The sequence below is a fragment of the Scatophagus argus genome, chromosome 6 (assembly GCF_020382885.2).
Source record: "Scatophagus argus isolate fScaArg1 chromosome 6, fScaArg1.pri, whole genome shotgun sequence".
Lineage (NCBI taxonomy): Eukaryota > Metazoa > Chordata > Actinopteri > Scatophagidae > Scatophagus > Scatophagus argus.
Window position 1 is genome coordinate 20,095,982 of NC_058498.1, and position 24,473 is coordinate 20,120,454.

At 41.3% G+C, this 24,473-nt stretch overlaps 2 protein-coding genes across 5 annotated transcripts; both read right to left on the minus strand.

Moving 5' to 3' along the window:
• Positions 1-277: 277 nt before the first annotated feature.
• On the minus strand, positions 278-4,535 carry LOC124060733 (complement C1q tumor necrosis factor-related protein 7). The gene is made up of 3 exons (XM_046391989.1): positions 4,344-4,535; positions 2,115-2,351; positions 278-1,031 (listed from the first exon to the last, which is right to left on the minus strand). The coding sequence occupies exons 1-3, from the start codon at positions 4,363-4,365 to the stop codon at positions 403-405; spliced, it is 888 nt and encodes a 295-aa protein (XP_046247945.1). The 5' UTR covers positions 4,366-4,535; the 3' UTR covers positions 278-402.
• Positions 4,536-5,974: 1,439 nt separating this feature from the next.
• cpeb2 (cytoplasmic polyadenylation element binding protein 2) lies at positions 5,975-22,949 on the minus strand. 4 transcript variants are annotated; one of them, XM_046392222.1, is made up of 11 exons: positions 21,554-22,949; positions 19,164-19,433; positions 16,164-16,254; positions 14,219-14,269; positions 13,154-13,177; positions 11,201-11,374; positions 11,004-11,093; positions 10,685-10,803; positions 10,453-10,567; positions 9,974-10,155; positions 5,975-9,671 (listed from the first exon to the last, which is right to left on the minus strand). In XM_046392222.1, the coding sequence occupies exons 1-11, from the start codon at positions 22,490-22,492 to the stop codon at positions 9,444-9,446; spliced, it is 2,283 nt and encodes a 760-aa protein (XP_046248178.1). In that variant the 5' UTR covers positions 22,493-22,949; the 3' UTR covers positions 5,975-9,443. The 4 variants fall into 4 exon arrangements, with proteins under 4 accessions (XP_046248178.1, XP_046248180.1, XP_046248179.1 ...); XM_046392224.1 differs by lacking the exon at positions 14,219-14,269; XM_046392223.1 differs by lacking the exon at positions 13,154-13,177.
• Between the last annotated feature and the right edge of the window lie 1,524 nt (positions 22,950-24,473).

Consider the following 24,473-nt stretch of genomic DNA (forward strand, 5'->3'; position numbering starts at 1 on the left):
GAAAGCGCAATGCAAGCTCGATATCTTCTCTGTTCGTTTTTGCAGTATTGCCAATCAAAACAGTATGGCTGAACTGACGTTAAATATACAGTATTTTGCAATATCTTTGTCTCACACACGTTTCAGGTTTGTAAAGGAGAATCCCCAAACCAAGCTCTACCTGACAACAGTGTTTATTTTAAGTTATCGCTGATCCAACTTCCCCCCTGACCCTAACGGACAAGCGGTATAGAAAATGAATGAATGAATGAATTATCCAACTTCCACCGAACACAAATCAGAAATATATTCAAGCTTTATTAAATAATATAATTTCAAATCCATAGATTAGCCTCTATACTAACTATCTAATTTGCAATACAAACATTTATATAAAAATATAGTTTGACTAAGCCACATGTGCTATGCATAATCTTCTGCGAGTGTGTCAAAATAGTTTGTGTCTGCATAGAGAAGGAACCCAGAGAACAAGCTGTCAGCCCAGCCTGGATCTGCAAATAAACCATTCTGGTCATGAAAGAAGATCTGCAGCCACACCTCATCTTCTGGGTTCAGGTACATCACAGTGGAACCAGATGCCACGTCATGGTTCCCTGTGTTGGCATCAAAGGTTTTGATGCGATACTGGCCATTCTGCACCAGACCAATAGCCAGGTGTTTGTTGGCCAGTGTAATGTCATAGGAGAAATAATATACGCCTGGGTACGCGCATATGAACTTGCCCGTCTGTGGGTTGTAGTGTCCACCCTCATTAAACAAGATCTTGTTGAACTTGATGGGGGTGTTCTCTGTAGGGTAGCTACTGGTGATTCCCACAGAGAACGCAGACTTAGGCAGCAGGCTTCCGCACTTGCAGATTCCTGCAGTTCCAGTTGGTCCTCTTTCGCCCTTGTCCCCTTTCTCCCCCTCCCGGCCTTGAAGACCAATTGGGCCCATATCTCCGTTCTCTCCCATAGGGCCTCGTTTCCCCGCAGGGCCACGATCACCTCGGACTCCAATCCTACCTGTTGGACCAACTCGGCCCTTTAACCCTGAAACAGAAAAATTATGCTGGGGTCATTATTTGTGCACAGTTAGTAATAAGATATTTTTATGAATGAATATTAATGAACTTCTGCTGCACTTCTTGAACCTGACTATTAAAGGACTAGTCAGTGGAACACAAAGTCATCCACCTTCATATTTGAACTTATAACCAGTTGATCACATCCACACAGAAAATACCCTGGAGCAAAGGAACACTGTTAATCACAGGCCGAATGTTTGTGCAAGTGCAGTGGGCCATTCTGAATATGTAGTTTCATGCTCAGATGAAGGTGTGTGTCTGAATTCCTGTTTCCACACATAATGGAAAACACAGGTGTTTGACGTTTATTTATCACTGACAGGTTTGTTCAGGCTGCAAAGATGATATCACTAGAGTGGATCTGCTGAACGACACAAACACAAGCAGACCTTGGAAATATTTTTTACCATCCGAAGGATCTAAATAAAGAAGAGAAATCATTGCTAAGTAGTGGACATTCGTGTTAAGTTCTTTGTCTTTTACAAACAGCCATTCATTGCTGAGCTTAAATGGCTACGTCTGACTACTTTGAAACACACCTGTGAGCTCGTGTTTCTGTAATACATGTACCGAGAATTAAAAATCTCACACTGTGATCTGGCTTGTCTTTACATTTGAGCATGGAGATTCATTTTTGCACTCGTACATATCTGCGTCAAAAGGAGAAGAAATGAGTGAGAAAACAATGAGGAATTACACGCAATGAAGGTCATAAGCTGGTTAGTGAACCTTGAGAACGGTGTTGCTTCTGAGAGAATATGTGAGCAGTAGGTGTAGCACTCAAGTGAAACACCCCTCATGGTGTCAGCGATGACCATGCTAATGTTAAGTCTGCAGTGGGTGCTATTCTAATCAACTCCTGCATGGTCTGTCTGACTCTTCATCTCATGACCATGTCAGTATCTCAACGATGTGCTCTGATCTTCTCTACACCAGCTGGCAAGTAAGGAAGTGTTTCTGTGCCAGCGTCTCTCTTACACAGAGTGGTAGTGTTTATTTATCAGCACACATAAAACAATGCGGTATCTGTTCATGTTTCATGATATACCTGTGTCTCCCTTTTCTCCCTTTTCACCCTTCCTGCCATCTCTGCCGTCTCTTCCTGGGATACCCACATTTCCATCCGCTCCTGGGGGCCCGCTGGGACCAGGTTTGCCAGGCAGGCCCGGTGAACCGGGGACGCTGCAGATCAGACGAGGAGCTCCTTTCAGTTTGGTGTCAAACAGCTGCCCGAAGACACAGTGGCACAGACAGACTATTCCCATCAACACCCACATCTTCATCTCTGTAAATGAAAAGAGAAATTTCTAAAGAATATGTAACATGCTTTCAGGGATATATGACCCATTTCCACATTGATATTAGAAGAGAAGAAACACAACTAAATAGTTTTGTGTTTGCAGATATTTAGAGCAAAGAGGGAGGATAAAGAAATGAATGTAAGACAAAATCAGCATGTTGGGATGTCAGACTCTAAAATGGGTTCTGACCTAAAATGAGAACCTGTTATCAGTTGTCACAAAGCAACAAAAGACTCACAGTGGTGTTGTCATGGGAGCAGGCGGAACAAAAGCATATCAATGAATCTAATTTTTGATCAAATACACTGCGAGGCCAGATGTGACTCTTGTAATGAGAAGCAATTGCCGTTTGACTCTGTCTCACACACCAGTGTTCTCATCTACCACAGAATTGCATGGGAGACCTCAAACGAAACCTTTGTCTCTGTTCCAAGTCTTCTTTGTTGCCAAAACATTCCCAAGTTATGACATAACATCCAGCACAATTTCTGTCAGGGGAACCTAATCATGAAACAATGGCACTTGAGCAGACAGAAACATTATACATTTACAATACACTGAGAGAGCGCCAGAGACACGATCTCATCACGCACAACTGGATTTCACTAACACAAAATAACCATTAGTCCGAAAGTAATAACACTGACGGAAATCCAGCAGTGGCGAGTGAGTGACTACACACTTCTTCTCTGGCAACCTTTCAGATGTTTCAAACATTCCATAATAAAACCATCGGTGGAAGCTGGCCAACAGGATGAGTTCTTCTACAAGAAAATCTTTAGGGAGATTGACCAAATGCATAGAGAAACTTGACCTTAAAGTTTATGGATTTTATGAATACACATGCTTGTTCCTTGCCAAACTGGGTGTGAGAATGTGAGTTTTGCATCTGGTCTTTGGCCCGGCTGTCTGTGATCAGTGGGGGCGTCGGAACATGTGTGTCAGGTTTACAACGAAGGATCATCCCCTGTTTGGCTTCAACAGTAAGTGTGTCTTTTTATTGGAATGTGTTTTCCTTGGCATTACACACTTGGTTTGTAAGTGCAACATGCCAGCACATCAAACATATTATGTGTGTGCACTCAGAGACGATATGAGATAAACAGGAAGTGCACACAGACTCTTACGTACACATTCAGCATGAACAAGCTGAGCCTGGACAGCCCATCCATGTCATTAGCGTAGTATGTTTTTGATTTTGAGGGTAAGGAACTGGTCACAGAGCCAGTGTAAGGTCCTGTGAGAGAGAAACCCCGCCCGCCAAGTCCTCTCTGCAGCAATGATGTCAGCATTAGTAAAATTACTTTTTTAAAAATGTTTTTTACACACGTGTGTATATATGTGAATGGTGACGTACAGTAAATGCATGCAAAATGCGCTCTCTTACATACAAATTATTGAATTACAAACTAAACTATTTAAAAGGAAATCCCAAAAGATAGCCATTTTTGACTGCATTTCTTCTTTATTAATAATGAAAACATGAAGACGTCCCAATAGGAACTCTACTAAAAATACTACTATTACTGTTGTATTCCTGTCCCACTGAACAGGTGAAGCATCAAAATGAACATGCTATGTTTGGATATCTTTCAATGAAAATGTCTGCGTCCATTTCAAGCAATAGCAGCCTCTATAATGGCCTCTAGGAGTTCATAATGAATAAATCTTCATGTCAGAAAGAACAAGAAAGAACAAATAAAATACTTGTTTCAGGCAAATTTAACATATACCATATGTAGATAAAATGTGATTACATACACGTATAGAAACCATGCATGCATTCATGTGGGTACAAGCTGACCCAAACAGACACACACACATGGGCAGATACTCAGTGTGTTTGTTAAGCAAGTTCTACTGCAGCTCTTAAAGACAGCAGTGTTTTACATCATAGTTGTTTCTGCTGTGGATGAGAGATGTTCTCTGATAGTCACTGAGCAGTGCAGACATAGTTATGTGACCAGTGTTCTTACCCCACATTTGGCAGCTGTTCATCTCCAAAGATGATCAAGATTCTCACTATTGAGCGTCCTTGTCCTATCTGCTCAGATTCCGGTCTTTGTGATCATTTGACCTATTGGTTAACATGTTATCAGTCTTTTTTCTGCCGTGCTCTCACACATCTGCGTGCAGAGTTCAGCTGCTCCGTTGACAGTGCAGCAGCAGCAGCCAGCAGCCTGGATCCACTCCATCCAGCCCTCCCTCCTCAGCCTTTCCCCTCCTCCCCTTATCCACTCCCTTCTTTCTGCCTCATAAACCTCTCAAGGCAAACAACTATCATTCAGGCAATGGATTCTGTATGCACATACACAGTATGTGCATACACAGTATGTGCATACCGAATCCACTATGTCATGGAGTAGGACTCCTCATATACGAGACACCCAGCGTAGAAGTCAGCAGTTTGGATCCTACAGAAAAACGGCAGTTCGGCTCACGAAAAGTCAGATTCAGAAATAAGAGAAGTCCAGTGTGCCTTGTTGACCTCAGTGCTGCTTGCACTGTTGGTCACCCCGAGGTGGGACCAGAACTGATTTGTGTAGGTGTGTTCAGGGACTGCTTGGATCATTATTCCTCACCAGACATGATTACGTTGAGGCCACCTTTATAGATACAATCTCAAGAAAAATGTCTCCAACATTGAAGTGAAATAATGACATGACTAACGAACTTATCATCTCAGCTAATTAAGGTGCTGATTTACCTTTTACACATTTCATATAACACAACTGGAGGTATTTTGTTGTTTGCAAATACTGGAACATGTAGAGAGATTCTCAGGAAGAAGCAACTGAATAATTATGATGGCTCCAAGAAAATGTATTTCATTATTATGTAAATTTGTGCCCGTGCTGGAAGAAGTATGAAGAGCCTTTGTTTAAGTTAAAAATGACTACATATAACATTTTACTGGTGTAGCTAATTTAATTGAGTGGTTCACAACCTGGGGTCCGTGGCCCCTCCGAGGGGGTCATGTGGTAAATCCAGACACTAACGCGTCTTTGCAGGAAGTGCTAACACGTCATAGTCACCTGAAACAGGACAAGGAGCCCCAAATAGACTGTGCTTTTGTTGTGAGGGTTCACAAGTCAAACAGTTTGGGAACCACTGATTCAATCTTAAACAGTGCACTGTAGTAAAAAGCTTACCATTAGTTTTTGTGTTTAAAATCTTAATCTGCAAAATAACTACAGATAAATAATATAAATATTATTCATAGATAAATATAGTGGTATGAAAAGTGCAATATTTCACTTTTAAATGTAATGGAGTAGAAAAATTAAGTGTCAGAAAATGAAATAATCATTTTGAGTAGCTGAAAACTGTACCTCAGTACTTACGTAAATGTACTTATATTCCACCACTGATCAAGTAAAATACTGAAAAATCTAACCAAATCTACTTAATGGTATGAGAAAGCTTAAGCTTAAATCTGAAGTATGTATCTAGCACATTTCACATATGTTCACAACACTGCATCTGAGATGACTGGCATAAAACAACGGAGCATAACAGGCTTCAAATGTGATATTTTTTGTATTTCGTTGAGCACATTCTTCTATTTGTGCTCCTTATTTGAGGTGCACATGCAACAACAGCCATGTTGTGTCCAAACAGAATGGGTCTTTATTCAGGAAGTGAAAGAAAAAAAAAAGATTGTAATCAACACCCCATTTAAATACAAAACCAACAAAAATAAAAATAAACATGATATTCATTTTGCATATCAAAGAACCATTCAGTAATAATTACAATCCAAACACCTCATAAACCACTTCTGTGAATCTATACACAAACTCTGATTTAGAAATTAGCCACTTTAACAATAAAATTACAAATATTTAGCTTTAAAAATAATTAAACTCAAAATAATATCTTAGCAATTAGCATTTTAAGTTTATATATAGTGTATTTCCACATAAAAATACAAAATAATACCAATGACATTTAAATATGAAAAATTATTCCAAGAATTCTGCTATTAAATTAAATAAAACGTGGGATAAAACAAGATGAAATGAAATAGAAATATGCATGAAAAAGTCTCTCCTTTTGTTAGCAAAACACTATCCAAAATAACTACAATCATTTACATCAGTACAAAGATATCTGGATTTAAAAATAGTTGCAATGAAAAAACGGGGTTTATTTTTTCTGACAGTAAAAAATGACACTGTGGATCAGAAATCTGCAAAATATGCAATGAAAAAAATAAATCTGCATTAAAAAGGTTTACACTGTAGTTCTTACTTTTATACAAACATTAGAAACAGTATTGCACATCACAACACAGATTCGAGGTTAGTCAGCCTTTCAAAATGTGTTATATTCAAGTTTCAGAGCATCTACGAGGACAGGCAGCTGGGGCCTCGATGCAACAGGGGGGGTCTCAAGTGTCTTCCAAGAATATAATAAAACCTTCATGTTTACTTCCTTCAAATGAAATGTGTCGTGTATCAAAATAAGAATCAACTGTATATCAAAAATTTTGATGTTGTTTCCAATGACATGATTCTTTGTGTCTGAACAGAACTTTTGGACATAATAAGCACTGGAGAGGGGGGGTAAATAATGTAATAGTTCTATTCAAATAGAAAAATACAATCAAAATCAAATAGTTTTTTTTGTCTAAAAAAATAGCGAAATAAATACGATTTTTACAAAAACAAAGACACGTACAGAACAAAGTAACAGTGTTCAACATAGAAAATAGGACCTCACAAAAACAGCACGAGTCAAGTGTTACAGGTGACGATATTCAAACATGCTCGCATCATGAGAACTGAAGCCAGGGGGCGGGGCTGGGGGGGAGGGGGGCACGACGGGAGCGCGCTCCTTCACCGTCACCTCCGCCGACTTCCCGCTCCTCACAACATCTAGACTACTTTAGAATATATTAGAACATGTCGGATTCCTGCTCTACTCATACAGAATATAGATAACTTAAGACCACTGCTTCACGCTACATCTTAAATAGGTAATCATGAAAAAATAAAATTTAATAAATCATCTGTAGAATTATAAATAGGTGGAGGTTTCAGAGAATCCACATCTGCACTGAAATCACTTAAGGGGGTGGATAAGAAATCAAAATGAGTGGGGATATAAAAAGTAGTGCATAATATATATATTAGAAAAACATACTGAAGGGCCAGTGAAGGTTGAGTAGTTAACACAAACAAATTAAATTTTCTGATTCAACTACAAGGAAATTAGACTCAATTTCATTAAGGTTTCATGACAGTACACACTTGACGCCTGAACACCGATACTGAGGAGCACACACCAGGGCATGGAGCACAAAAACCACGACGACACTAGGGCGACACACTTGTACAGTACCAGACAGACGGCTGCGCCACCGTCTTCACAGAAAGATTGTCCCTAAATTGTTTTTTTAAGAGTAATTCAAGGGTGGAAATCAAACAAACAAACAAACAAAGAGAGGAGAGCTTCATCTTCAGCATGAGCCAACAGACCTCATCGTCCTGGTTGTAACAGAGCCAGAGTTTCCCTGGATTCACTGAGCTGCAGCCACACAGCAGAAAAGCCTGACCGTCATTACAAAATATTCTAAAGAAGCTTATTAATCAACATGAGCTTCAGCCTCCTCCCAGTTAAATCCAAGCCCATCCAGTCTGTTTGTTTACGTTTGGTCTGGATCCTTTGGAACCACACAAAGATGCGGGATAGGAAGAGTGAATGCGGATCTAAGTTTGATGTTTAAATCCTCCTCTACATAATCTGTGGGTAACTAAACTAGAGCCTCAGTCTACACTAAAAACAGTCACACAGCACAGGGACGACACAAACACAAACCACTGAACACCACTCTGCTTCTCAATAGGATTTTTTTTTTTTTTTTTTTTTTGCCATACAAGCCATCATGTGTCGCAAAATGATGGCGTCTGCTAAGTCTACAGTAGAACCAGTATCACTTTTTTGTATCGTTACATATGTTAACGGCTCAAACAACAGATAAACGTCAATGCATGCAAGTTTAAACATGTTTTTTTTTTTACGTACTTAGCTTTGTCTGTTTTTTTCCCCTCTTCTGTAATAGATGGTCATGCTACTAGACTTTTATGTCTTGAATTTAATTTCAGTGGTTTGTTTTTTTTCTCACATCTATCTATAAATATGCTATTTGTGTATGTAAGCCTATTGTCATAACATGCACTTTCCATGGCAATGGGGGCCATTAATTGTTGAGTGCATACTGCATTTCATTTAACATGATTCTGGTTTTTAAATGGCATTAAATATAATACCTAGACATTTATTCATATATATTTATATATATGTATATATAGCAGCAAAGCTTCTAAAATAGCTTGTTAAGCATAAACGTTGAATACATAGCAAGAAACCAGATTTAGTGTCTTGAGGTATCACTCTATGGGTCAGTATGAGCGCAAAAACAACCCTATCATCTTTGTTTTTGATAAACCCTCTAACAAGAAAGAAAGAGCCCATGGTAGCATTAGAAAAACAACTATTTTGTCGGCAGAAAATGTGTCAATTTTATGCTTTTCTTATCTTATCTTTTGGCTACCTTTGGTTAATGACCTGGGGCAGACGTCAACATTAGAGAGTCAAGGTTTTCCCAGAAACAAGTGTGCACTACACACACTGTAGGGTGGCTAGCAGCAGACAAACAGACAGACAAGCTGCCCCCATGCAAAACATTCCCATATCTACTTTAAATCTCACATACAAAAATAATAATAATAATCATAATAATAACAATAATAATAATAATAAAAACCTACAAAAATCAATCTCTTTTTAAATCTCCTCTTAGAAAAGATGAAAGTACCACAAAAGAGTTGAAGAGTTGTCCGAGCCTGAGATGTGAGGGGGGTTTTGGTGAAAAACTGAGGCTTGTGGTGTTTGGCTGCTACAAAAGATAATAGATATATACGTATATAACATATACTGTATAGTGTTACGTATTTGATTATACTGATAGCTTAGGAGAGTAGGAGAGGCAGAGCGATGCTCTTTTTCCTGTCAGCCAGTGTTTCAGTTCCCTTCCCTCTGATTGTGTCACCATGGCTGTAGTCACATCTCTAGTTCCAGCGGAAGTGAATCTGGCGTGGGCGGTCGGCTCCCTCTTTGACCAGGGGCTTGTGAAACTCTCGCCCGGCGCGGGAGTGGATGTTGGCCCAGCAGAACTCGCAGTAGTACTGCAGACAGGTGACATTAGCACAGAAAAAGGGAGCAAATTTCCCTCCACAGCGGGCACCCTGACACTCATCACATAGCTGATCATCCAGGACATAGGGCTTCACCTCCACCTGCATACACACATTGCAGAGAAGAGGTGGAAAATGCATAAATACAGTACAGAAGATACATTTTTTCTTTTGTGAAAAGCTTGTAGCAGCAGAGACTGGGGAGGAAGCTAATTCAATCAGCATTAATAACCTTTCGCTCATCATAGCAACAAGCTGCGGCTTGCTGTCCACATACATACATACACACACAAACGGTTATTCACAGACTGTGTGGATGACATGCCCTAATGATGAAAGAGTCATACACACTGTATGATAAATAGGGAAATTGGAGATTGTTAATGAAGGGGGGATTGCAGTACCCGCTTGTCGATGTCTCCGTGCTGCAGCTGGACAAATCTTGCGCTGATGGCGGCGATGTAACTCTGTTGATTGGAGAAGGCCACTCGTCCCGCCCCCTTAGGATACTTGAGCTCTGGATCAGTATCAATTCCTGCGTAGCATACTCCCCCGTAGAGACGATCCATAATCATTGCCAGCTCAACTAGTCAGACGGTGAAAATAAAGGCAGGGAAAAAATATTTCCATTTGAGTGAAAGGAAGGAGAAAAGATGCGAGAGGATGTGATGAAGTTACACTAAAGGGGGTGAGGCACACTGAGGGAGAAGCTGTCAGACTCTTGTTGTAGATGGAATTTTGATCTCACATGCTCATGTCATCAAACACACACTTTATCATCTATTGTTATATGAACCACACCTTTGGCTCTAAGTTTCTCACTAAATCTAAATATAAAACAGGCACGAAATCGCTGGAGGAGAAACAAAGGATGTGCATTTACTTGCTCTCAGTGGACGAGGGACGCCTCCCACAAAGATGGTCTTGCGGGGATCAAGGGGCTGAGATCCGTCCATCACAAAATCACTGTCGCTCAGATTCCAAGGTCGAATTTGCACCTGGAGTCAAAGTCAAATTTAACATTAAGATTTAACTGCTCTCTTTTCATTAAGGAAAAATAGAAATGAAATAAGTGAGGGCTCTGTGTCTTCTCAGCATGCTGCTGCTGGACTCACAGGTTTGTCCTTGATGGTGGGGCTGGAGACACACAGGTAGAGCTTGCCATCCTCCTCCATGCAGGCTTCGATCAGAGCCTGCACTGAGCTCTCCTCCTGGAACAGCAGGAATGCGTATCCTGGGAAACACACACATCACACAGCCTCAGTGTGTGCCTTAGACACATTAAAATAAAGACTATATGACAAAATGTTACAAGTGTTCAGTGGCATCCTCTTTATTAACATCACAGCTTCACATCATCCGAGTTCAATAAAAACAAAGTTTAGTAGCCATGAATGTATGTTTAATATAGAGGCTCACTGCTTTAGTTAATACCTTTAGGTGGAAAGTATGATTTGCTCTCTGCTTTGTGGGGCCAGTCCACCACCAGGTGACCAAAGCGACGGAAGCTTGAGGTTATTTCATCTGAGGGAAAGTGGAAAAAATGCAGAGAAAGAAAGACACTTGATAGAGCATAAGAGGCAAAGGTCAGCAGTATGATATAAGATGAGTGTTGTTTTACTTGTCCTCACCTTCATCTATGTCAGGGGGCAAACCTCCCACAAACACTTTACGGGAGAAGCGCTCAATGCGTTCCCCATTTTGGTGGGGGTAGCAATTGGGGGAACTGAGGACTCCTGGGACACCCTGGTTGCCATGGCCATCATCAAGGAGATTGTCATCAATAGGGAAGAGGGAGGAGCGGCCTGGTGGAGAAAAAAGGGAGTTAAGGGTCCAGAAAATATCAGGCATTCACACAAATACAGAAACACAACAACATGTAAGCACTCTGTCTCTCCTTTGTGGAATAATACATCTATGCTGTGACAAGGACAATAAAGCAATGTTTCTGCTTTTACTACAGTTTTACAAGTAGCTGTGAGACAAGGCACCAGATTAAAGTGGGGAATGGTGTGAACTCCACTCAGAGCAGCGTGACAGATAAAGCAGATGTGGAAGCTGTTAATAACATCACAGAGCAGTATGAAGCCCCAAAGCATTCAACACTGACAAAATGTAAGTATAAAATAGCCATTTAAATTGAACAATAATTTGACAAATACTCTTACAAATTACTTAAGCTAAACTCATTTTACATCTCATTACTTATTACTCATCTTCATTACTAGATTTTTTGAGTGTATATTTTAAAAATACCCTTTTTAAAAGTTCATTTTACTTCACAATGACATTTTTCCTAATTCAATTTTTATTTCATAATATCACTTTCATAAGAGCTGTGTCATCTCTTAATCAAGCAAGCTCAACAACTGTTACTGTTGTACCACTTAGCAACTGTTAGCTAGTGTAACAACGCTGCTGAAGTGATCAACATCAGCTATCCAGCTGCTGCGCAGACACAGAAAGCAGCATTTCCTTGTATTTATTAAGGAAGGAAGGATTGTGAAGTGGCTTTATTACTCAGCATTAAAGTGAAGGAGAACAGTCCAACTCAGACTTTGCATATGGTGAGCCAGAGGGAAGAGAGGTGGATCCCCATATCCAAGTGTGTCACTTCTTTTAGTGTCCCCAGAAGTGACACCCCATTTTTTTCCACAAAAATACTAAAGCATGGAGGCTACTACTTTTAGAGTTAATTTAAATCCTTTTAGGAAATCTGATACAACACCTAACATACATCAAAAGAAAGAATATTCAGCTATTTACAATTAAGTCTTGAGCTTGGACTGGTAACATGAACTGGCAAAATAGAAAGATGTACAACTGTATTAGGATCATAATAACATATATAACAGATATTCTTCCTCTGTGGTGGTTCTGACCTAGAGGGGCTAGCTAACACTACTAACACTTCTTCTGACCTCGATGCTGAATGACAATTTAAGCTCACAAACTGACACGTTAGCCTGCTAGATACAGCAAGCAGCATGTACAGCCACGCTAAGCTAAGTCTTAAAAGCTAAACAGGTTCTTATACTGTCAGCACTGCTGTTGCTGTAGCTGCCAGAAGCTAAATCTGACAGCAGTTTGTGAAATAAGTACGAAAAGTGACATTATGAAATAAAAGTAACGCTGACAAAAATTTCATGATGAAATAAAAAAGACTTTTGAAAAGGGCAGTTGGAAATATCTACAATGAAATGAAAAATAATATCCAATCATACGGTCTATTTATTTTTTAACATTGAAGACTTTGACGTTCCATAGAGCAGAGGCACCAATGTTACAGTGCTTCAGATAAAAGTAACCAAACAGGAAACACTTGACGTCATGCCTATCTGCATACTTAAACAATACAACTTTCACAGGTATTTTTTGATAGCCTACAATAATTTATTCATATATTATATATATATTTATTGTATACCAACACAAACACACAAAAAATATCAATGCATTCCTGAATTTAAAAACAAAAAGACAGTTTGATGCCTGTCTCCGTTTTTAAGGCCTCAGGTTGGTATCCATTCACACAATAAAGCATGCCACGAGAGAATAAGCCACAAGGAAAAAGACGAGTTTACCTCGACGTCTCCCATAGCTCCTGGCTGCATGTAGAAAAGTACAGAGTGCATGTTTCAGCTATGCAGACATTTTCAAAAACTACACATAGCTTCTCTGGACTTTAATCTGCATTTATCTAATCACCTCTTTATCTAGCCAACTATCAATTTAGTCAGCTGTAAATCATAAAAACATTGCACTACATTGACTTGTTCATACTGCACACAGCGTTGCTTACATCCTCCAGAGACCCAGTACATTTCACTGCTCTGTAAATGCATTTAACTACTTCTCAGACAAGACTTTCTTCTTTCCATAAAATGTACCACATTTGATGGAAGTCATCTGGAAAACCAGAAAAATAGACTTGTCAGGGTCCAGCTCCATGCTGATCATGTGATGTTACATCACTGAAAAGCCCTGGATGTCCTCTGTCAGGGACAACAAAGCTCAGCTCAGAGACATGAGCCTGCAACACAGGACAGAAATGCACTGCTGTTTGCTGGGTCTCAGGAGGAAACAGTAAGCACCACAAACAAAGGAATAAAAAGCATGCTCTCAGTTATTTGCAAATACTGTCTGACCCAGATTTGCGTCCTACTGAGACCATTATAAAACAAGATTTTATGTTTGACACCAACAGGATGTGTGTGGCAAAAAAGTCTACAGTGCTATAATTATTCTACATGACACTGAAAATTTACATTTTAACGAAGGGATGTCACAAATTCAGTTTGTGGTCCTTTCAAAGTCCTCAGGTGACTCAGTATAACAATGGAAACTCCTAATCATCCTCCTCATCATCATATGACGGCCATCACAAACTATTAGTCTTGAGTTTTAATTAAAAAAAAATAAACAATCAGTCACGAGTGGCCATTGGGAGGAAGACTGATCTACACAGACCTTCAAACTACCTGAGTGAGTGTGTCTACTGAGAATGAAAATTTCTCATGATGTGTCCACTGTCATTCTGTGAATTGTGTGTCTCTGTGCATATATGTGTCTCATTAAAGGACATTAAAGCAGCTGGATGGAAACACTGAACATCACAACAAAGAGAAATGGTGCTAAGAGATAGTTACCATTGAGCATGAGTAGGCCATCAGCCCCGGGGTTAGGGCATCCCACACGGCCTGACATGAGAAACAGAAACACACATATGTCGTACACACACACACACACACACACACACACACACACACACACATGCACACACACAAATAGGGATGAGACACAGAACAGATGAAGAGGACAGGGTGAGGCCAATGTGTGTGCATGGCAGCGAGAAGACACACATACAAACACACACGACTACAATGCCTGCCTGTGAACGTGTTACAAGAGTCTTCTCACATGTCTACAGCAGGCAGAAAAAGGAACAAAGCTCTATTTATTCCTGAAGATACCTTGAGCTGATATTGAAGGAAAACAGGGGGAACTTAGGGGATAGAAAGACCTTGTTTTCATCAGCACTGATGGTGGTAGGTAAGACAGGTGTCTTTAGATCATTTCCTTTTCAGACCTACAAAGTGGAGTCTCAAAGGTTGTGACTTCTCCACCTGCAATGTGCTGTGACCTTGTAACTGAAGTAGGAGCTGACACTCAACTAAAAGTTTTTGTTCATATACAAATATTGATGCTGTGTAGACTTTTCTATGTGATTATAGCATTTTTCAGATTATTCTCATAGCATATGTTTTTGTCTGTGGAAGAAGTTAGACAATACCAGGGAAAACAGGTACAGACAGTATGCTGCTATTGAGCCACTCATTTCGTTATTTCACCTATTTTTACTATGTACGGGTGTGTATTACTGTCCTGTCCAGTGTCTTTTTTCCACCACTGGGTGGCACCAAAATCAGACATGTTCAAATTCCACACAACAGCGTTAAATGTTGATTAAGTTGATACACAATTACATGCAGATTTAAAACAGCTTGCAAGCATTCAAGCTTCACTGGATGGTTAAAAGTCACAAAACATCAAAACTTTATTTAAGATACTGACTTGCAGCACTAAAGTTTTTGGTCCTGGATTTTGGAGCTGCTATTCTGGATACTGTACACTGCTGCATTAGCCGTGTTGGTGCTATAAATGGCAGAGCCCACCCTTGCAAGTCCTACTTCCCCCTCATCTCCTCTCTTGGCTGTCATGCACAGTGTGTGAAAGTGTGATCATGTCTAAAATTAGTCTAGATCCCCCTCTCTCTGCTGTGCACACTGGCCCATGTCCTCTCCATCTGCTCCAGCAGAAAAAACAAGAAACTTGCCCAAGCAAGGAGGGCACAGGTTGAGTCCTGATTTTAACAGGGTCTTAATGGAGACATCACATTAAAAAAAATCACGACCGTGCTACAGAATTTTAGTGCCTCTACACATATGCCAGTGTTGTTATTTCTGTGTCACATTTTAGAGTGAAAGTGCAGCTGGCCTGTGAGGCTCTAAATGGGCTACATGCAGGAGAGGAGCTTAGGAACAGTGCAGTTATTTGACACTGCTCCTCTGATGTCCAGCAGCTGAGCCCAGGAGGCCAGGACAGTGTCATGCCACAGACTACTGCCAAACCATGAGGAATAATTCACAAGAAATCTAAGACTATTTATAGTCTCCAACTTCACTAGTTTAAAAATTCCAAGTCATGTGTGAAATGCACGTCTGCCCCGTCAGACAACATCTGTAGCTAATTCGGGATGTATTTACAGCAAAGTACCAAAAAGTACCATCCTTTCTCTCCTTCTCTCTCCTCCACTCCTTCCTTAGCCTTGTGTGCTGCTCAGGTTAAGCAGCAACAGGGTCAGAGCTGGAAGGTCATGTAAATGTGCAGCTGGTGGCAGAAGTATTAAGCTCTCAGCAGGGAACAAAATAAGCTGGTGGGAGGAAAAACAACACAGCTATGGGAGCAACGGGCCTGTCACTTCCCTGTACCGAGTCACTCTGCGCTGTGTCAGGCCTCTTCACCGAACACGATCACCTCCCGTTGAACCCACCCCCAACCCCAACATAGACAGAGAGGGAAAGGTAGACTTACTTTTCATGGGATCCTGCTCAGCTCGCATGATGTCGATCAGAGAGCTCTCCAGGGAGTGCATGTTCAGACTGTCGTACATTCTGGAGCGGTCCTGAAAAACACACAAGTGTGACGTTTTATATCAGAGCTGACAAAACAAACGCACATCAAGATGCGTGTTTAATTCCTCACGTTTCTAACACACTCCAGTGATTTGACTTATAAATAATAAAGCCTCTGACGTGTGGGTATTTGGCTTAACGTGTAAGTGATTTAAGAGGATTAACATTCTTTCCATAATTTTTTGCTACTTTCTCAGTCGGAATGTAAATTTGTGAGCAGCCTATAGGACGGATTCCCCACAAACTCTGGACTTGTTCCCACAGGCAGACGGACAGGGTGAAAACCAAAACCAGAGAGCTGATATGGAAGTTATGAGCTCATCAGCAATCCATTGAGATAGTTCAATGACCAACTGTGACAGACTCATGGTAATATGCTGGTGACTAAAATACCACAGAGTGCCTAACCTACCTTACCACACCCAACAGTATGGGAGCGTAAAGGTCATGTCTTCATACGCTGATAATGACGGATTGCAGGTTGTGTAATATGCTTTCATTTTGCCTTCCCATTTGTTAGTTCAGGACAACAGACAAACTAATTCATAAAATGGAGAATGGGGACTTGTACTGGGTGGAATCACTGCTAAAATACTCGACAGGGAATATAATCCAGGAACCTCAGTAATGTTACATCTAGTTCATCACTGCATTACCTGTTTAAAGGATTCCAATAAGGAGTCACTGGTTCACTCAATATTGAACACATCCAGTGTTACACAGTTGCTATCTTTAATTGATTCTCATTTACCACTGATTCTCATTTACCACTAGTAGTACGTGTAGCCATGGAGAGAATTTTGGTTTAATTATTCGAAGCTTACATATCTGTCCCTGATATTTCTGCTGTCAGATCAATGCAACAGAATATCATTCATGGCGCTCTGCAGCAACATCACTTTTTACTCTCTGTGAACACTAATGTTATCATCAGAGTCAATATCTTCAGAGATAATTTATATATTATTGTGAAACAAATTTGCTTCAAAAATGGACAAGGTGTCTGTATAGCTTAGTATCACTACAGATAGACAATAAAATATGCTTTTTGAAGTAATTTTGGTGAAGTAACGTTTTGAACCAAAAGAGCTGGGTTGTGCGCTTGTTTGTTATTCAGTGAGTAATTACAACATCAAATGCAAGATGGACTTTTTGAAGTAAGAAAAGGATCACAATCACATTTTCTTTGTATTTTTCTTCCATATCGAAAATCTACATTACATTACTCGTCTCCTTTAACTTTGACCGTACGGATTTCGTTGTGTTTATGCTATTGGAGGCTAACGTAGCCTCGAGCTGCAGCAGAGATGAGAAGCTGACTACAGAGGGCTGGTAAGCTCACGTCTTTCTAACTCCACACCTCCAAATTTTGTCATTTTCAAACTTGTGGACAAGTGACATCACTTGAGGACATTTTTGCTGTTATGCATCAAAGCCACATCAGGCATAAATGTGTGTCCACAAAAAGACTTCACTTGTTGGAAGGAAACCCACAAAACACACAAGAAAATTTGATATATGAAAGTGGGAATCATGATTCAAGGTACATATTCTCTTCTACTTATGAATATAGTGTTCCAGAGTCAAAGTATGCATTAAGCGTAGAAAATTGCTGTACATGTTTTTAAGAAATGTCTTAAAAGACCAAAGAACGGCCTATAACACTCTTCCTGAACGTAGATGAGACTCTCAGTCTGCGTCTGCATGATGTCTAAAACATGACACAGCAGAGATTTGCCACTGACTGCCAAACATTAAACAGAAAGGAAGGAAGGAAAAGACTTGGAATCTGAAAAATTCTGGGTCCGAGACTGTTTATGGAAATTAACAATCCATGGAGTCAGGCCTGTTTCCTGGAATAGGAAGCATTGTACTTCTTGGCACTGATATCACTAATAATTTGAGCTCATAGCAACAATAAAACCATTTGGTGACACCATTATTTAGATGATATCACTATTTTAGGCTGACTAAGTCACAGTAATGAACATGGTTTCTGTTACAGGTCATTACAGGAGTATTAAACATGTGTCCTAAAGAAAACGCTGTATTACAAACTGCACTCTGTGGTGCAGTCTGTTTTATGAAGAAATACACTGTTCAGTACAGTAATAGATAAGCAGTGCAGTAAGCTTCTTACACAGGCCTACAGCCTCGCAGCCTGCGCCTGACTGACTGTTTTTACACAAGAATTAAAACCTCTTTTCATTCTATCTACCAGTACTGTAAAAAAGTACTGTATTTCATTGCCCTGTACTTGTTACATGCGTAATGACAATAAAGTTGAAACTAATCTAATCCAATTTAATCTAATTTTAGTTACATTATACAAAATACAATCCACTCATAGACCTCTCTGACAGACATGTTGGCCTCGAGTAATTTTCTAAGAAAACATACAACTATGTACATTTAACATGGAGTAAGATAGTCTGGCTCATTTAGATGTGCCTGGAAAAAGCCTCAACAGTCTTAGTACCTGAGAATCTGCAGATCACACCCACAAGATGTTAATTTTCTGATATGAATTCAGCCCAACCCCCACTTTGTTACACCTTTAATAAAACCTGCGGAGCAAATCAATTCAAACTCTCCCCGTCTGATTGAAATGCTAACAAAGCTTTATGGTAATTGCTATGTATGTCTCATGAATGCTTAACTTTCAGTTTCTCTATTGACAGGAAAAATTCTCATTCCGCTTTAGTTTCTATTTCGTCAAGAATTCTCTCATTGAATCTCTCTCTCACTCACACACCACCACACACCTCCTCAAGCCACTGTTTCTCACACTGTAACACTCCCCCACTTGTAAAAACATGCACAGACAAACACACACCAAACCAATTATCCTACAAAACCACCAACACCAGCCAATGCAGTAACAACCCAAAACATTTACCTGCAGGGGCAACAGGGTGTTGCTGTTGTTGTCTGTGCGAAACATGTTCTCCTCTATCCAGGACTTAGGCCCCAGTGATCCTCCAGAGCGTGGGAACTTGGGAGGAGCGATGACGTTGCTCGAGAAGGGCTTCTTCAGGGGCGAGACGTGGCTGACTGAGCCAGGCACACCCATGCCACTCCCTCTGCGGTGGTCCCGGCCCCAGGACATCCCCCCGGAGCCCCAGCCATTTCCCTGGTGTCCGCCCCAGGGAGACGGCTTCACCATAGGCTGCACAGACATAATGGGGGACAGACAGTGTGGTAAGATGGGAGGTTAAAAAGATCAACTGCATATTTTATCTATGCATTATTTCCGTTTCATCCTATCCCGTCTTCCTATCCTTTCTTTTCTCAGTGTCGGCCACAGCCTAGCTTGATCTGCTCCTGTAACGGGTGGGTAGATAAGAAGATTTAGGGCTTTAAGTGTAATACTAAGTACCCGTACGCTGCGACACTGCCAGTGTAAGTTACACACACTCTCCCTCTACCTGGACCTTGTGTCCACTCTTAAGCATATCATACATCCATTCGCATCATGCTTAATCTTGCATGCTTTCACGCGAAAACCTCACACAGAGGACAACCAAGTTTCTGTTTCTCACAGGCTTAGAAACATAATGTGATCTAAATTCCCTCTCTCTTAGTGTCAACTGCAAACAGAAAGTCAGACAGTGGTGTGCTTGAAGAACAGGTTTTATTATCTAAAACAAAACAGAATAATCCAAGTGCTATTTTAGACAAAGTGGAAGCCAATGGAGTTTTGTTTAGATGGGCGATGAATTACTTTTTAAAGTAGCTGTTTTCCTCTTGTACAAAGGAGTCAATGAAAAAAAATAAAAAAATTGTATTAAAATCTCCTTTCAATCTTTCGGATATTTGGATAGGTGGTGATTAATGATGAGAGACAAACAGTTTATTGATCCTGTTTGAACTATGTCATGACCCTAAACAGATCTGATGTTTGTCAACTTAAAACATACTTCTTCAAATCAAGAATGTCACAATTTGTTGGAAAAATAGCAATGTACCATTTAGTTTCTGTAGTCTACAATACATGTTATGTTATGTATAAGCACCAAAATGGCTGCCATCTTACACAGCAAAGATATTGAAAGAGGTCAAAATCACTTCAAGTCTGGTCATGTTGTAAGCTACAGCTATGTGAAAAGAGAATTAGTCTGTTCCATAAGCGAGCTAGCATGTGGGACCAGATCTACAGGATTTCAGTCATAGGTTTCTGTGAGACAACGGCACGTATATGACTGTTGCGTATGTAGTCTTTCTAAAAACTTGTCATAGTCTTATACATCAGCTGTGACTTTCTTGAGTTGTAAAATCATCTCATAAATTGAGAAGCATCACATTTGTAATTTAAGACACAATTCAGCTGAGATCAGAAAATAATTTGTCTCTCACCATTCAGGAGCCTACATATTTTTTGTGAAATAAGGTCGACCGGAGAGGCGACTTTGGCTCCACATGTAAATATTTTTACATAGTACTCTAATCAAAGCAAGGGCTTTAAGGTCTGTGAAACAGCGACTCCATAGAAGCACTTAAAGTCCATCCAGTCACACACATGCTCGCAAACACACTCCTAATTTGCAAATCACGTGAGAAACCTGACACCAAAGGATACTAAGGCAGAGGCCCCAACACTAATGCATAAGCAGAACCTTCATGTAAGCCTTGCTACTGCTGGTCTTTCCTCTGGGTCCCCTAAGTTTCTGCCAATACACATACAGACATACAGACATGTATACATACACACACCACCAAGATACTAGATGTCTTCAGTTCACCAAAATAAACATCCATTCAGGACACCAAACCCTGCAAGCCTTTGTATTCCCACTGACTGAACCACAAGACAGGGATGGCCCAGCACCATGTGACTGCAACCCACTGCCAGCTTCCATGAGAGAACAACAGCTAGATTCAGCGATGCTCCCTTGTTCCCCTGTTCACCCCTCCCTCCCTTTGCCTCAAGAGTAGTGACTTCAGTCCCTTCAGAGGACATGGCAAATGCATTATGAAGAAAAAAACAGTTTAAGACTACCATAATGTGCATAATGTGCACACACACAAACACAACACAAGAAGCTTTGCTTTATCTCTCCAGTATCACAAGATGCTCCCTAACCAGAGGACATCCTGTGGTGGGGTGTTCACTTAAAGTTATGAGATCCTAACCTCTTGTTTAACATAGGCAAAAAGGGATGGGGCTGTATATCAGCCTGGAGCCCATTTTCAGTCATCTATGGTGGGAACGGTAACTAACAGAGAGATAAATGTGATAGGAGAGTTCCTGTGACATCTTCGTGTGATTTATGGCCTAGTGCAGCTCACCTGATGTTGGTTGTAGTTGTTCCTCTGCTGCAGGAAGGCGCCCTGCTGGGGATGCATCTGAGGGCTGACCGGGGACCTGCGACTCTGTGCCTGCTGAGGGACGTTTATCTGGGGCGAGAAAGGACCGCTGAAGCCCTGCACATTAATCCCGGCGCACGGATTAGCTGACACTGGCGAAAAACTCTGGAAGAAGGCCGGGTTGATGGAGGAGGGGATACCTGGGTAGAAGCCGTTGTCAGAATCCGTGTTGGGCATTTGGTTAATGGCGTTCGCGTGGATGGGGTTGATGGAGTTGGGTGCGGGAGGGGGCGAGGAGCTGGTCTGGACGGACCACGGAGTGCCGAAGCCAGGGAGGGAAGGAGAAGACGAGCCTACACTGGCGCTCTGGATCTCCTGGGTGGGGAGGTTCGGGAAAGCGGCGCTGAGCCCTCCGGACAACATGTTGCCGGTGCTGCTGCTGCCATTGCCATTGATATGGTGGGCGATGGGGGAGTCCATTTGGATCTTGCTTGGATTTACGGAAGTGGGCGATGGCGACGCAGCATCAGCTTCAGCCTCTTCCACCGGAGAGCCGCAGGGGTCAGCAGCGCTGTGCTCAGGCTTACAGAGGGGCTGCTTTTGCGGCAGGTGACTGAAACGTCCCTGGAGTTGGGGCGACTCTGTTGGGCTAAACTCAGCGGGCTGACTTAGCTGCTGATGTATTTTTCGGCTGTGCTGAAGGTCAAAGATAGATTTCGTAGGGCAAAAATGACCGCGACTGAAATCAGGGAAATCTATCTCCTGGTTATAATCCGATGTGAACGAGCCCAGCTGGCTGTCGCAGTTGTCGGTTTGGTTCGGTCGCTTCCCGGATTTGCCGACGGTGCTGCTGTTGCTGTCCTTTTCCTCGGCTGACGGGGGTAAATGCGTGGTTGTCACCCCCACAGGCTCATCCTGCATGTTTTGCTGATGCGCAGCAGCTGACAGGAGGAACAGCAGGGACGCGGCGACGCTGCTGAAGGGCGAACCGGGACGCAACTGGCCTACGGAAACCGGCAGGACGAGGCGTTGTATCCGGCAGCCGGCTATAAGATTCACCGAATTCGGCTTTTAAATGAAGCAACTGTATGCGTTTGAAGATATATTTTAACCACCGCTTCTAAGTGAGGTCTCTTAACAGGAAAATGTCTGTGAATAGGCTGTAGGCTATGGACAGAGACAGAGAGGAGGGGGTCTGGCCTATACAAATAGTCGGCTTGTTCTAGTTGTAATCTCTCTTTCACTCGGTGATATTGTCATCTATCTAAAGACCGAGCTATTTCGGCCTCGGTGTAGAGTAGCCTAGCTTGTGCGGTCCATTCCCGTCCGACCGTGCTACCCCCTCCTCTGGTTACCGGCTGTGCTGCTGCGGCAGAGGATTAAAGATCCTCGACTGAAACTACGTCATGACCGCATCACGCCTCGCTGCGCCCGCCTCTAGCCTCCAGCCCGAGCTGCAAAGAGGACCGCATTGTTTACGTCATTATTTTCATTATTCATAAAGTGCAGTAGGCCTACACCTCAGCCAGGCCCTGGAAGTGGCCTACACTAGAGTGATTTACACTGTGGGTCTAATTACAGCATAAAATGTCATTAAAGTGGACGCTGCAGTGAGTCTGTTTCTCATTAATGACGTTGTAACGACCCTTCCTTATGGTATCATATGCATCAGGCCATTAAGTAGGCTAAAATTCTTTCATAGTTTTGTTTATATTTCAGTATTCAATTGGTCAAAGTAAAGTTATGTATTACACACATGGACATAAGACATTTTCTTTTATTTATTTATCTTTTAATTTATCTTTTAATTTCCAATCGAACTCGAACAATCAGGGACTTCTGACTAAAAAAAAAAAAAATCAGAATGAATGAATGAATTTTCAGAACTTGATGGGGGCAGTTTTAAGGATAATCATGCCATTTGGGGCAAAAAAGTTTTAATGTAAACTTTACCCTAACAAGGATCAGTTTGCTTGCGCCCATCAGTATTCAGTCCACATCCATTGTTCGTGCGTCCGTAAGCGTCACTTCACGCACGGACGCCAACAGCTAAATATAGTTTTAATGTCAGCGCGTGTCAAGGGAGATGAATCTTCCTCGCCTGTTCTGAACGCAACGCTGACGAGCAGCCCTACCTTATGATCTGCCTCACAAATCAACCCCACAGCAGTATTATGATATTTGAGTGTTCATGGGAAAGAGTGAGCGTGTGTGTGTGTGTTTGTGTGTGTGTGTGTGTGAGAGAGAGGCCTGAGTACGTCACCATCTGACTGAGCTCATTTGTGTTTGAGGACTGAAGAGAGAAACAGCAGACGGGTTTAGATGATGAACAGATGAACAGTAGATGTCTGTAATGGGTATGAGTAACACCTCAATTTCACTTTAACAATTTCACAAACTCACTATAAAAAGGTCCAGTTGAAGCTGAGACTATAAATTTCGTAGATTTCTTATTTGTTGTGTAACATGAACAGATACAGGGAATATTTCTTTCTCCAGACTGAAGCTGAATAAATCATTTGAATCTTTGAACTGGTTTCTAATGAGGAAGACAGATACCGGAGTTGCAAAGCAATGTGCATGATCAACCTACCATCTGGTCGCTGCTAATGATGAGGGCTTATCTCAGCACAAACTACTCACAGTTTTCTGCCCTGCATTGTCAACTGTACAATGCCTTTTCTAAAAATCAGAAGCACCTGATTACAAAAGCAATGGCAATTTCATAACCTCAACTAAAACTACGACATATTTTAGACTCTGTAAGAAGTTTGTTGTTATGACTGCTGGGAGTCTGCGAAATGTGTGCACATACATTATCATTACGAGCATTTCATTCATTAGTGTTACAAAACAGTCTGACTTCAATAACTGTCGTCTTGATTTTCCTCTCGCTTTTCAC